The sequence below is a fragment of the Callionymus lyra genome, chromosome 15 (genome assembly GCF_982586985.1).
Source record: "Callionymus lyra chromosome 15, fCalLyr1.hap1.1, whole genome shotgun sequence".
In the NCBI taxonomy this organism is placed as follows: domain Eukaryota; kingdom Metazoa; phylum Chordata; class Actinopteri; order Syngnathiformes; family Callionymidae; genus Callionymus; species Callionymus lyra.
The window spans coordinates 6,457,873-6,471,914 of NC_141832.1; the positions used below are offsets into that span (position 1 = coordinate 6,457,873).

Genomic DNA, 14,042 nt, shown 5'->3' on the forward strand with positions numbered 1-14,042 from the left:
AGGAAATATTGATCATCGTCGCTACATCCTCCGCAGCTACAGGAAGAACGATGACTGAGGACGAGAGGATACAGCATGTTTTTAAACCTGATGTTTGGACATACTTTGGTTTGAAAACAACACAACACCAGAGTCAAGAGTACTGGACAATACTAAACATATTGTTACTACACTAACACTATATATCCTTGTATCGTTGTATCAACACATTCTTGACGATACAGTGTCAAATATTATGCGTTTACTGTAAAACACTTCCATGTAATGTCCACTGGAGGCAGCACCGAGCTCTGGTAGAATCTCACACGAACAACAAATCAGATAAATATCAAAATGACACAGAAAACAATAAATTGTTCCGTAGAATAAACTCGGCGACTGTTGCCGTACAAGATGGACTTGTGATCAGTAACTAAATCCACCTCAAACCGACGCTAACGTGGATCCAGTCCCCGGTCGAAAGGCTAACGAATGGGAGCCTTCAGGGCGGCGTCCACGTCCTCCTCCGGCTGCAGCGTGTGCCACTGCGCCACCGGACGCCTGGGGTTCGCCAACATGTCCGACCAGTGGCGCAGCCCGACGCCGGAGGCGCCGTAGCCGATCCAGCACTTGCCGATGGCGTCGTTGCTGCCCAGCTTGTCGTAGTCGTACACGGTGATGACCACCTGCAGTTTCTGGACACACACACACACACACACACTCATGAGTTCAGCGTTGGGCGCGACCTTGAAACCAAGTTCCAAACCTGGATCTGGGAAAATGGGATCTCAAAGCTAAAGCTCTCGTTGAAGTATGGGTTCAGTGTGTTCTGCTTCACCGACGTCTTCTTCTTCTTCAGTCGCTTCCCGTTGTGCTGCAGAACCACCTTCACGAACGGATCTGAAACAGGAAGAGTTTCTTGATCACACTTAAAGCTATCATGACACTCTTAGCGTTAGCATCAGACCATGAGACCGTATTTCTGGACTTTAATCCTTTTGCTTATATTAATATTAATTCTGGTTTTACTTACTGACCTCAATACTTATTTTATGTTTAATATTGAGTTAAAAAATCTTTAAAAAATGTTTTAGTACGACTTTGGTAAGCTACACGGCTGCAGTATTACTCCACCAGTCTTCCTAGTATTACTTCGCCAGTGTTCTTGGTATTACTCCACCAATCGTTTTAGTATTACTCTGCCAGTTTTCGTACTATTACTCCGCCAATATTCGTAGTATTACTCTGGCAGTTTTTGGAGTGTTACTCTCCCAGTCTTCCTAGTATTCCTCTGCCAGTCTTCGTAGTATTACTCCACCAGTCTTCCTAGTATAACTTTGCCGTTCTTCCTAGTATTAATCTGCCAATATTCGTAGTATTACTCTGGCAGTTTTCGGAGTGATACTCTCCCAGTCTTCCTAGTATTCCTCCGCCAGTCTTCGTAGTATTACTCCACCAGTCTTCCTAGTATAGCTTTGCCGTTCTTCCTAGTATTACTCAGCCAATCTTTGTAGTATTACTCCACCAGTCTTCCTAGTATTAATTCGCCAGTGTTTGTGGTATTACTCCACCAGTCTTCCTAGTATTACTCAATCAATCTTTTTAGTATTACTCTGCCAGTTTACGTACTATTACTCCGCCAATATTCGTAGTATTACTCTGGCAGTTTTTGGAATGTTACTCTCCCAGTCTTCCTAGTATTCCTCCGCAAGTCTTCGTAGTATTACTCCACCAGTCCTTCTAGTATAACTTTGCCGTTCTTCCTAGTATTACTCTGCCAATCTTTGTAGTATTACTCCACCAGTCTTCCTAGTATTACTTTGCCAGTATTTGTAGTATTACTCTATTACTCTACGAGGTGCAACAGACTACACTATACCAAGAAATATAGCATCAGGAAACTCTCACCTGAAAGTCCTCCGACGTCCATCTTCTTCAGGTTCTTGGCCTCCATGATGTTGACCGTCAGCTTCCCGGCCGTTGGGACGTATCGCAGGGAAATACAGATGTCGCCGAGTTTCTCTTGCTGCAGGAGCGAGAGGTGACGTTCAAGAATCCAACGTAAACTCAAGCACAGTGACTCACTTCCTCTTTCTCTCCTCCCACAAGATCCTTCCATTCGTGGATGGGCTGTGCCAGGTCCACGGTGTTCATGGGGATCTTGATGTCACCGATGAGGTCGTGCTTCCCGAAGCGGTCAAAGTCAAATACTTGAAGGACCAGAGTCTGACCGCCCAGCTCTGCATAGGGGATCTGCCCATAGAAGGTTTCGTCAGCGACCTCAGGGAGGCTCTTGCTAGGACCAGCGACTGACCTTGAAGGTGAAGGTCTCGTTGAAGACCGGGCACAGGTTTTTGCGCTGGACTTTGGTCTCAAACTTCTTCTTTTTATCCGGCAGCATGTAGACCTTGACGTAGGGGTCGGAGGTGCCGCCCATGTCCATGGCAGCCAGGTCTTGAGCCTGCAGGATTCCCACGATGAGCTAGAAGAGACGGACGGGTCAGAGACTGTGAACGACTTCGTACGGTTCTCCTGGTGTACCTGGTTATCAGTGAAACTGTAGTCCAGAGTGTACTCCAACTTGCCAAAGAACTCTTTCTCTTCCTCTTCTTTCCCGTCCTCTCCTTCCTGGCAGACACAACGAGTAGATGGTAGAGCATGATCAGGGACCTTAAGGTGTACCTTAACCCGTCCTTACCTTCTTCTCGTCCCCGTCTTCTCCATCCTTGTCCTTCTTGCGCCGTCCTCGTCCTCCCTTCCTCTCACGGACCTTTTTGGGCTTCTTTGTCTTGTTAATGCACTTGAAGTAGATGCACAAGCCCATGCACGCCACCAGGGCCAGGACCACTACCACGATGGCTCCCACCGCCCACATGGGCACTGGAACCAGGGACTGATTAGTGTCTTTTTACCAGATCAACCCACCCCTTCTTGAACCATGGATGTCTGAGCCCCTGATAAGTTGCTACTCAAACATCCTTTGGTTCCCCATGTAAGGTTCTGAAAACCACCTGCTGGTTTTACAGCCCCTGACGTACCGAAGCCTGTCAACAAGCCCCCCTTCTGTGGCCATAAGCACTCAGATGATCCCGGATACACTCGTGAGGATGTCTTGATAGACCAACTTCCCTTCGGACCACCTGCTGCCTTGCGGTACGTCAAGACGGGGGAGAACCAACAAGGTGACCCATCTTGAGCCAACGCCCTTTTTGACATGTGTTCTATGTCCGCCGTGTAACCACGCCCCTCCCCCCTCCAGGGGGCGCCTTCGTAACTGTGCATCTTCCACATGTGCAGCCCCCCAAAACCTATAGGCCACGCCCCCCGGTGACCATACACTCTTCAGACGCTGTCGCCAATTAAGATTACCACAGACCCTGGAGATAACTGTCTTACTGATAAGCCACGCCCACTAACAATAACAGGTGCAGGTACTTCCTGGGATTGTTGTTCTTGAGAGACTGCTCTCAACACAACACCCATTTGACAACACAACTGGAACGGCCATCATTTAACAATACAACTGGAACACCCGTCATTTGACAACACAAATGGAACACCCGTCATTTGACAACACAACTGGAACACCCGTCATTTGAAAACACAACTGGAACACCCGTCATTTGACAACACAACTGGAACACCCGTCATTTGACAACACAACTGGAACACCAGTCATTTGACAACATAAATGGAACACCCGTCATTTGACACAACACAATTGGAACACCAGTCATTTGACAAAACAACTGGAACACTCATCATTTGACAACATAACTGGAACACCAGTCATTTGACAAAACAACTGGAACACCCGTCATTTGACAACACAACTGGAACACCCACCATTTGGCAACACAACTGGAACATCCATCATTTGACAACACAACTGGAACACCCATCATTTGACACAACACAACTGGAACACCCATCATTTGACAACACAACTGGAACACCCGTCATTTGACAACACAACTGGACCACCCATCATTTGACAACATAAATGGAACACCCGTCATTTGACACAACACAATTGGAACACCAGTCATTTGACAAAACAACTGGAACACTCATCATTTGACAACATAACTGGAACACCAGTCATTTGACAAAACAACTGGAACACCCGTCATTTGACAACACAACTGGAACACCCACCATTTGGCAACACAACTGGAACATCCATCATTTGACAACACAACTGGAACACCCATCATTTGACACAACACAACTGGAACACCCGTCATTTGACAACACAACTGGAACACCCGTCATTTGACAACACAACTGGAACACCCATCATTTGATGGGTGTTCTACGGAGATTGATCACTTCCGCTTCCGGTGAGCCTTTGATCGGCTGCTTGAAACGTAAGCTCCTGCAATAATTGCCAAAAACAGTCGTTTTAACGACTACTTGTCCGGATATTATGCTCATATCACTTAAGATATGTCTCAAGCATCTCGGATCTATGATCGTGATTCTCTTTTCAACATCAGAGAGTCGATGGAGGACTTCACTCGCGACAGTTACCAACGTCCGGTGAACGTGTTTCCGGCTCCGCTTCTCATCGACTCGGACTCTGTGGAATATCGTTTGATCTCTCGAGTACCGGGCGATTTCCACAAGGGATCGAGTCGGGCTGGAGTACAGGTCAGGATGAGACGTGCAGTTGCGATCGATCGGAACAACTCTGACGTCATCGAACGTCATCGATGTTTGATCGACATTCCTCTCACTGTGTGTGACGACACATCAGCGCTGCCGTCTGTCCAGACCTCAACGAAAGGTGGTAAGATTTTTTCATTTCCTCTCTTTAATTCGACTTTTACAACCGAGTTGAACTTCAGTGACAGCTGGTACCCACGTGACCGCTGTTCGCTTCAAAAGATCCCGCTCTGTGCGCCTGTCAGTGACGCGGCGTCGTCAGTGACGTCATTGGTGCTGAATGTGGGACTTCTTAATGTTCGCTCCATTACTAATAAATCCTTTATTCTTAATGATCTTTTCACAAGAGTTAATTTGGATTTATTATGTCTTTCTGAGACTTGGCAGAGAGAGGAAGAGTTTATTCATCTGAACGAACTCTGTCCAGTAGGGAGCGCTGTCCTGGGGAAGCCTCGCCTCTCTGGTCGTGGAGGAGGTCTTGCTACTGTTTTTAGGGAGAGTTGTTCTTGCAAAGTGATTCAGACACAGGAATTCACTTCTTTTGAGTCTCAGATGATCTTGGTTGGTTCTACAAGACCTTTCTATTGTGTGTCAATCTACCGTCCGCCTGGTCCTGCGGCGGTGTTCTTGAAAGACTTTAGTGACTTCTTATCTTCCATTATTCAGATGGAATCTGTTCTTATTCTTGGAGACTTTAATCTTCATGTTGATGACGTCACATCTTGTTCTGCTAAAGAACTTTTAACTTTAACTGAAGCCTTTAATTTTGAGCAACATGTTTCTGAACCCACTCATCAAAAAGGCCACATTTTAGACTTAGTTTTTACTCTTGGCCTGAACATTTCTAATGTATCTGTACATGATGTCCATCTGAGTGATCATTCTCTTGTCTTGTTCAACCTGGACTTCATCCCTGAACCTAAGCCTTTGAAAGTTAGGTCTCAGAGGCGTGTCATCTCAGCCGATACTGCAGACAGTTTTTCTGCTATGTTTGACCGTCTTTCCTTTGATGACTGTCCAGATGTGGACAGTTTGATTCACTGTTACACTGATCATTGTGTTGAAATACTGGATCAAGTGGCACCTGTTAAATCGAACTTGAAAATTCAGAAAAAACGGTGCCCTTGGACAAATGAAGATCTCCTGAGTCTGAAGAGACTTTGTCGAAAGACTGAGCGTCTCTGGAAGTCTACTAAACTTGAGGTGCACAGACTTCACCTCAGGGATCTGTTGACTTCTTACAATGAGATGGTAGAAACTGCTAGATCTGATTACATCAGAAAACTGGTAGCAGCAAATAGGAAAAACCCCAAAGTTTTGTTTGACACGATTAATTCTCTCGTGTCTCCTGCTCCTCAAATCACGCCGGTCTTCTGTGAAGCTGACAGCAATGCATTGTTGAGATTTTTCATTGACAAAATTAAATTGATCAAAGAGAAAATCTCTCCCCCTTTGTTGGGAACCCCTACTGTCTCTGAGCCCATCTCCTCCTCTTGGTCATCCTTCACTGCTGTATCTTTGGGTGATATTTCAGCACTAGTGAACAAGATGAAACCCTCCTCTTGCTCAGATGACGTCCTTCCTTGTAGGCTTTTTATAAAAGTATTTGATGTAATTGGCCCCTGGGTTACCAATATGGTGAACCTCTCCCTTTCCACAGGGGTTTTTCCCAATGCATTTAAACATGCCATTGTGGAGCCTCTGCTCAAAAAACCAGGCTTAGACCCAACTGACCTCAGTAATTTCAGGCCTATTTCTAAGCTCCCTTTCTTGTCCAAGATCTTGGAGAAGGTGGTGTCTGAGCAGCTGTCTTTGTTCCTGGATCAGAGCGACATCCATGAGAAGTTTCAGTCTGGCTTCCGTAAACATCACTCTACGGAGACAGCTTTATTGAAAGTGTCCAGTGACATCATGATGTCGGCTGACTCTGGTAAATTCACTGTTCTGGTTCTCTTGGATCTGTCGTCAGCCTTTGACACAGTTGATCACCAGATCCTGCTGAGAAGACTAAGGGATGAAGTGGGACTGTCTGGGTCTGTGTTAGAATGGTTCTCATCTTACCTTTCTGGGCGCAGTTTTAGTGTATCTGCCAATCAAATGAGGTCTGAATCGGCAGATCTGTTGTGTGGAGTCCCTCAAGGTTCTGTTCTGGGTCCTTTATTTGTTTTTGCTGTACTTGATTCCCCTTGGTAAAATCATTCAGAGATTTCCAGATGTTTCTTATCACATTTTTGCTGATGACATCCAGCTCTACTGCTCTTTTGACCCAACTGAGCCCCAAAGGCTGAACAGCTTAGTCAATTGTTTGCTAGAAATCAAACAATGGCTGAGTGAAAACACTTTACAGCTTAATGTGGACAAAACTGAAACTCTGGTGATTGCTCCTGATGATAAGATTCCAGGGTTGAGTCAGTACTTGGGTGACTTAGGTCAGTCTGTCAAACTGAGCCTGAGAAACCTGGGTGTTGTATTTGATAAAGACATGTCTCTTGTTCAACACTGCAGAAAACTGACCAGAAACTGTTTCCTTCAACTGAGAAAAATCTCTAAACTTAGGAAAATGTTGTCACAACATGATCTGGAGCTTGTAATCCATGCGTTTGTTTCTTCTCGTCTGGACTATTGTAACAGTTTGTTTTCATGTCTTAACAAGAAGGATCTGTCTCGTCTGCAGTTGATTCAGAACTCTGCAGCGAGAATTCTGACCCGCTCAAGTAGGAGAACTCACATTTCTCCGATCCTTAAAACTCTTCACTGGCTTCCAGTTTCTTTCAGGATCAACTTTAAAATTCTGGTTCTTACTTTCAGAGCTATTCATGGTCAGGCTCCTCCTTACATCACTGATCTGATCCAGCCTTACACCCCAGCTCGGTCTCTGAGGTCTGTGGATCAGAATCTACTTATGGTTTCACGCACACGGCTCAGGACCAGAGGAGAGAAATCTTTTCAGTCTGTTGCTCCTAAGCTTTGGAACAATCTTCCTCTCTCTTTGCGCTTGATGGAGTCTACTGACTCCTTTAAGAAACATCTTAAGACGTTTCTATTTGTTCAGGCTTTTCCTTGAATTTCTCGAACTCCTGTGTTGTTCTCGGTGTTGTCTTTGATCTTTGAAGTATGTACTGTTTTGAGTATTGTTTTGATTGTTAAAGCGCTTTGTGACCCTGGTCTCGAAAAGCGCTATATAAATAAATATTACTTACTTACTTACTTACTTACAACTGGAACACCCGTCATTTGACAACACAACTGCTAAATGTGGACAAAACTGAAACTCTGGTGATTGCTCCTGATGATAAGGTTCCAGGGTTGAGTCAGTACTTGGGTGACTTAGGTCAGTCTGTCAAACTGAGCCTGAGAAACCTGGGTGTTGTATTTGATAAAGACATGTATCTTGTTCAACACTGCAGAAAACTGACCAGAAACTGTTTCCTTCAACTGAGAAAAATCTCTAAACTTAGGAAAATGTTGTCAGAACATGATCTGGATCTTATAATCCATGCGTTTGTTTCTTCTCGTCTGGACTATTGTAACAGTTTGTTTTCATGTCTTAACAAGAAGGAGCTGTCTCGCCTGCAGTTGATTCTGGTTCTTACTTTCAGATCTGTTCATGGTCAGGCTCCTCCTTACATCACTGATCTGATCCAGCCTTACACCCCAGCTCGGGCTCTGAGGTCTGTGGATCAGAATCTACTTATGGTTCCTTGCACACGGTTCAGGACCAGAGGAGAGAAATCTTTTCAGACTGTTGCTCCTAAGCTTTGGAACGATCTTCTCTCTCTTTGCTCTTGATGATCTACTGACTCCTTTAAGAAACATCTTAAGACGTTTCTATTTGTTCAGGCTTTTCCTTGATTTTCTGGAACTCCTGTTGTGTTATCAGTTTTTTTTTTTATCTTTAAAGTATATACTTTATTGAATGTTGTTTTGATTGTTTAAGCGCTTTGTGACCCTGGTCTGGAAAAGCGCTATACAAATAAAAATGACTTACTTACTTACTTACCCGTCATTTGACAAAACAACTGGAACACCCATCATTTGACAACACAACTGGTAAACCCGTCATTTGACAACACAACTGGAACACCCATCATTTGACAACACAACTGGAACACCCGTCATTTGATTACACAACTGGAACACCTATCCTTTGACACAACACAACTGGAACACCCATCATTTGACAACACAACTGGAATACCCATCATTTGACAACACAACTGGAACACCCATCATTTGACAACACAACTGGAACACCCGTCATTTGAAAACACAACTGGAACACCCGTCATTTGACAACACAACTGGAACACCCATCATTTGACACAACGCAACTGGAACACCCATCATTTGACAACACAACTGGAACACCCGTCATTTGACAACACAACAACACGAGCACGCTGACACACCTGAACAGGTGAACTTACTTTTGAGTTTATGGTCTGCAGCGTGAATGGGTCCCACAGTCACATGAGGGAGAGAAAAGAAAGGATGAGAAAAGAGTTGAAGTGTGTGTTCAAGTGTGTGTTCAGGTGTGTGTTCAGGTGTGTGTTCAGGTGTGCGTTCATGTGTGCGTTCATGTGTGCGTTCAGGTGTGCGTTCATGCGTGCGTTCAGGTGTTTGTTCAGGTGTGTGTTCAGGTGCGTGTTCAGGTGTGCGCTCACTCGGCAGGTGCGTGTTCATGTGTGTGTTCAGGTAAGTGTTCAGGTGTGGGTTCAGGTAAGTGTTCAGGTGTGTGTTCAGGTGTGCGTTCAGGTGTGCGCTCACTCGGCAGGTGCGTGTTCATTTGTGTGTTCAGGTAAGTGTTCAGGTGTGCGTTCATGTGTGCGTTCATGTGTGCGTTCAGGTGTGCGTTCATGCGTGCGTTCAGGTGTTTGTTCAGGTGTGTGTTCAGGTGCGTGTTCAGGTGTGCGCTCACTCGGCAGGTGCGTGTTCATTTGTGTGTTCAGGTAAGTGTTCAGGTGTGGGTTCAGGTAAGTGTTCAGGTGTGTGTTCAGGTGTGCGTTCAGGTGTGCGCTCACTCGGCAGGTGCGTGTTTATGTGTGTGTTCAGGTAAGTGTTCAGGTGTGTGTTCAGGTGTGCGCTCACTCGGCAGGTGCGTGTTCATGTTTGTGTTCAGGTAAGTGTTCAGGTGTGCGTTCAGGTAAGTGTTCAGGTGTGTGTTCAGGTGTGCACTCACTCGGCAGGTGCGTGTTCATGTGTGTGTTCAGGTAAGTGTTCAGGTGTGTGTTCAGGTGTGTGTTCAGGTAAGTGTTCAGGTGTGCGCTCACTCGGCAGGTGCGTCAACTCGTCGAAGAATTTGTTCTTCATGCTGGTGAACTGATGGTGTGAAGGAGGCGGAGCTGCTGGAGGCTCCTCCTCCCTCTCCTTCACCGCCCGCCGGAGGCGGACCGCGGCGCCGCCGACCAATCGCATCACTGCGGGACACGGAGGAATGTTTTATTGATCGTTTGCTCGTTAAATTTTTAGATTATTCTTATATTCTTATATTATTCTTATATTATTCTTGTTATTATTTTATATTTATATAATTATTATTATATATTATTATTATTATACTATTATTATATATTATTATTATAATATACTATTATTATATAATTATTATATTATAACATTATTATTATATTATAACATTATTATTATATTATATATATATATATTATATATATATATCATGTTATTTTTATATAATTATTATATTATTATATATTATTATTATTATTATATGATTATTATGTTATTATTATTATTATACTTTATTATTATATTATTATTATTATATGATTATTATATTATTAACACTGAAGGTCGCAGGTTCAAACTTTCATGACTTTCGGAGTCAAAATGATTCTTGTTTTTAATTAGTTTTGAAGCAACAACACGAAGGTTCAGAGCAGACGAGTCGGTCACAGATTATCAACCCGAGCTAATCCCACAATCCCCGGTTTAAACAAATTAACTGTGCCCCCCCACCTTTAGTGTGTGTGCGAGTGCGTGTGTGTGAGTGTGTGTGTGTGTGTGTGTGTGTCATTAATCCTGCTGATTAAACATCTGTTTTCAAATCAAGAGAAAGTCTGAGAGAAATATTTAAGTGACGACAGAATATTAGCATAAATAAAAGTACACGTTAGACTATGTTTCATGAATATAGAAATGTAGAAATGTACGGATGTAAAAAAGAAAGAAATCTATAAACAGACTAATCTGGTGTTTTAATCCACATCATTTCATCCACTCGTTCACGATTTATTTGAATATTCATATAATAGAAATGAATATTAATATGATAGACATGAATATTCATATGGTAGAAATGAATATTAATATGATATACATGAATATTCATATGGTAGAAATGAATATTAATAAGATATACATGAGTAAATCAACAGATGAACAGTTTGTAAAGCAAACACGGATCATTCTACTGCTTCAAACTTGATCTAATCTCACCTGAAGACTTTAAATTATACTCGTTTATTCATTAAAAGACTTTAAATTATACTCGTTTATTCATTAAAAGACTTTAAATCACACTCGTTTATTCATTAAAATGTCAATAACACGACGAGTCAAACTATTTCAGTTTGTTTGATCAAACGTTCAATCTTTTAAACTAGACTTGAGAGGAAGATAAACACACAAACAACTGTCAATCAGTCGATGTTAAACTAAACACACAAACATCTGTCAATCAATCAATGTCAAACTCACCACTTTGATGCTCTTAGTTCACTTCGGAGGTTTTTAATGTTTCCGAGCAACGAAGTCTGTTCGACTGACGACTGACGACACCTGGAGCTTCTTCTGGTAATCTGTCGTTATCCTGCGACTTATTGAACACACACACACACAGACAGACACACACACGCACGCATACATACACACACGCACAAACATGCACACATATATACACACGCACACACACAAATACGCACGCATACATACACACACGCACAAACAAGCACGCATACATACACACGCGCACATACATAGGCACTCACACACAAATACGCACACATACATACACACGCATACAGACACTCGCACAAATACGCATACAGACATACACACACAAACACGCACGCATACATACACACGCACACATAGGCACTCAAACACAAATACGCACGCATACATACACACGCATACATACAGACACACATACACACACGCACAAACATGCACGCACACACCCCCACACAAATACGCACGCATATATACACTGCTGCTTTAACATTGAAACAAAGTTCAGAGCCTGGAGATCCTCAAGGATCAATGTTTGGATCTTGGATTTCCGTCTAAAAAATGTTTTACTTGATACTCTGAAGAAAACATGTTAATAAATGTTGACTTGACGTTTGTCACATGATCATTTAAACCTTTTAGGGTAAAAAAAATTTTTTTTAAATTAATCTGGACCAGATTGTTTTGGAAAACCATTTAATTTGCAATTATTTTTGTTTAATTGTTCGAGATTTACCTTTTAACGTCTTCAGCAAAAGTTCAATTCTTTGCTAGTTTGACGCGTTTATTGTTGAAATAAAGTGGTTCATGGTTTTAATTGTGCAAAGATGTCGTCATGTCGTTGCGTGTGTGTACGTGTGTGTGTACGTGTGCACACGCGAGTACAAGACAAAAGTGTTGAGCTCATGTTTTTTATTGCGTTGACGTCTCAACATGAAGATGTCAAACAAAGGCGTCACGAGGTCGATGAACTCCTGCTGGTCCAGGCGTGACACACGCGTGACCCACACACGTGACACGCATGTTTAGCTCTTGCTGCCCAGGGTGTGCTTGTCGAACAGGTACTCGGCCATCTTGTTGTTGTAGGCGTCCATGCGGGTCAGGTTGGTGATGAAGTCGCCCAGCTTCTTGATGGCCTCCACCTGCTCGTCCAGGTAGTGACTCTCCAGGAAGTCGCACATCTGCGAGGGCAAGCGAGGGTCAGACGACGGGGGTCACGGGGTCACAACACACACAAACTCACGTGAGGGTCGCTGTGGTCCGACGCCAGCTTGTGAAGGTCCAGCAGAGCCTGGTTCACGTTCTTCTCCAGCTGCAGCGCCGCCGTCATGGCCTCCAGGCCGCTGCCCCACTCGTCGCGCTCGGGCTTCTGAACCGACAACCTTTGGGTCAGTGGCGTGAACCGCGAGCAGAACCGCGAGCAGAACCCACCTTGATGTCCTGCAGGAAGATGCGTCCGCCGCGCTTGTTCTGGAAGTCCAGCAGCTTGTGGGCGTGTTCGCGCTCCTCGTCGCTGTTCTCCCGGAAGAAGTGGGCAAAGCCCGGCAGCGCCACGTCGTCGCGGGAGAAGTAGAACGCCTGGCGGGCGACAAGAGGTTCGTCATGGCGGGCCAGACACCGTCATTACACACACGTATATTAAAACACACCATCATCACGAGTCAGCCCTGCCGCGGTCTGACCGCCGTGTTGTGATGACTCATGCTGAGCCAGCATGACACAGCAGGTTTTGTCATGAAGCAGGAGCTCAATAAAGTTCTCTTCAAACCTCCTGAGCGCCATTTTGAGACACAACTTCCCGTTTCTGCGAATCAAGTTCTTAGAGTAACGTTTGTTTATTTGACTTTTGTTGGGAGTTTTTTTTAATTCAAATCTGACCTTTTATTTACAAGATTTAAATGTATAACTACGCTTTATAATTCTTAATGTATAGAATTTAAAAAATAAATCAGATATAAAAAACATTTTTCCCTTAAATCACGTCGATGAATAAATACTCATAACGAAAACCCTTCAGTTATATTTACAAATAAAAAATTAAAAAATCAATACGAAATAAAAGTGTCGTTTTCCGCATGAACTTTGACCTCCGGAAGGAAAACAGCCAAAGGGCCGCGGCTGGTCCAGGCCTGAGGTCGCACAGTGATGAGGTCGCACAGTGATGAGGTCACAAGCGACTACAACAGTACCTTCAGACGAGACTCACCATGGACGTGTAGGTGTAGGACGCGAACATCTCCATGTTGAGCATCCGGTTCACGGCGGCCTCGCAGTCGCGGTGGTAGTTCTGACGCACTTGAGACTCCATCTTGTTGCTGCTCGTGTCTTGAAGAAGTAGAAAAATAGACTTTATCTGTGGAATGAGGGTCAAGAAAAAAGAAAGTTCCGTCCAAACACTGTTGAAGCAAGAACTCTTCAGTCTTCTCTGACGCTCCGGTGCGCGGCCTGAGTTTATATACGTCGCTGCTGGTCACGTGACGCGGACCGTCGCAGCCAATCCGAGGGCTGGAAAGAAGGGACATGTGACGGCGGGAGGTCGACGCTGACTCATGGAAGTCTCGTGTTTATGGTTATTACCGAACTAACCGTGACGCAGCAGTTTTCACAAGTTAAACTCCCGCTTTATTTCAACTTGTCAATGATTA

General features: G+C 44.1%; 2 protein-coding genes across 2 annotated transcripts; both read right to left on the reverse strand.

The window, feature by feature from the left end:
* Window positions 1-334: 334 nt before the first annotated feature.
* Window positions 335-11,441, reverse strand: syt5a (synaptotagmin Va). Its single transcript, XM_087808799.1, has 10 exons — window positions 11,365-11,441; window positions 9,918-10,064; window positions 9,075-9,089; window positions 2,678-2,859; window positions 2,521-2,607; window positions 2,294-2,461; window positions 2,065-2,232; window positions 1,888-2,005; window positions 746-879; window positions 335-674 (listed from the first exon to the last, which is right to left on the reverse strand). The coding sequence occupies exons 2-10, from the start codon at window positions 10,060-10,062 to the stop codon at window positions 465-467; spliced, it is 1,227 nt and encodes a 408-aa protein (XP_087664925.1). The 5' UTR covers window positions 10,063-10,064; window positions 11,365-11,441; the 3' UTR covers window positions 335-464.
* Window positions 11,442-12,294: 853 nt separating this feature from the next.
* Window positions 12,295-13,835, reverse strand: LOC148064675 (ferritin, liver middle subunit). The gene is made up of 4 exons (XM_087809328.1): window positions 13,604-13,835; window positions 12,829-12,975; window positions 12,641-12,766; window positions 12,295-12,578 (listed from the first exon to the last, which is right to left on the reverse strand). Exons 1-4 carry the CDS (start codon window positions 13,703-13,705, stop codon window positions 12,423-12,425), a joined length of 531 nt encoding a protein of 176 aa, XP_087665454.1. The 5' UTR covers window positions 13,706-13,835; the 3' UTR covers window positions 12,295-12,422.
* Window positions 13,836-14,042: the final 207 nt, after the last annotated feature.

What these genes read in the sequence shown, in the direction of transcription:
- LOC148064675 (XM_087809328.1), bottom strand. Translation starts at nt 13,705, where the DNA reads ATGGAGTCTCAAGTGCGTCAGAACTACCACCGCGACTGCGAGGCCGCC. An exon ending in CCTACACCTACACGTCCATG is followed by an intron (nt 12,976 to 13,603) that starts GTGAGTCTCGTC and finishes GTCGCCCGCCAG; the next exon opens with GCGTTCTACTTCTCCCGCGA. An exon ending in TCTTCCTGCAGGACATCAAG is followed by an intron (nt 12,767 to 12,828) that starts GTGGGTTCTGCT and finishes TTGTCGGTTCAG; the next exon opens with AAGCCCGAGCGCGACGAGTG.
- syt5a (XM_087808799.1), bottom strand. Translation starts at nt 10,062, where the DNA reads ATGCGATTGGTCGGCGGCGCCGCGGTCCGCCTCCGGCGGGCGGTGAAG. An exon ending in ACGAGACCTTCACCTTCAAG is followed by an intron (nt 2,233 to 2,293) that starts GTCAGTCGCTGG and finishes TTCTATGGGCAG; the next exon opens with ATCCCCTATGCAGAGCTGGG. An exon ending in GGACGTCGGAGGACTTTCAG is followed by an intron (nt 880 to 1,887) that starts GTGAGAGTTTCC and finishes TTCCTGTTTCAG; the next exon opens with ATCCGTTCGTGAAGGTGGTT.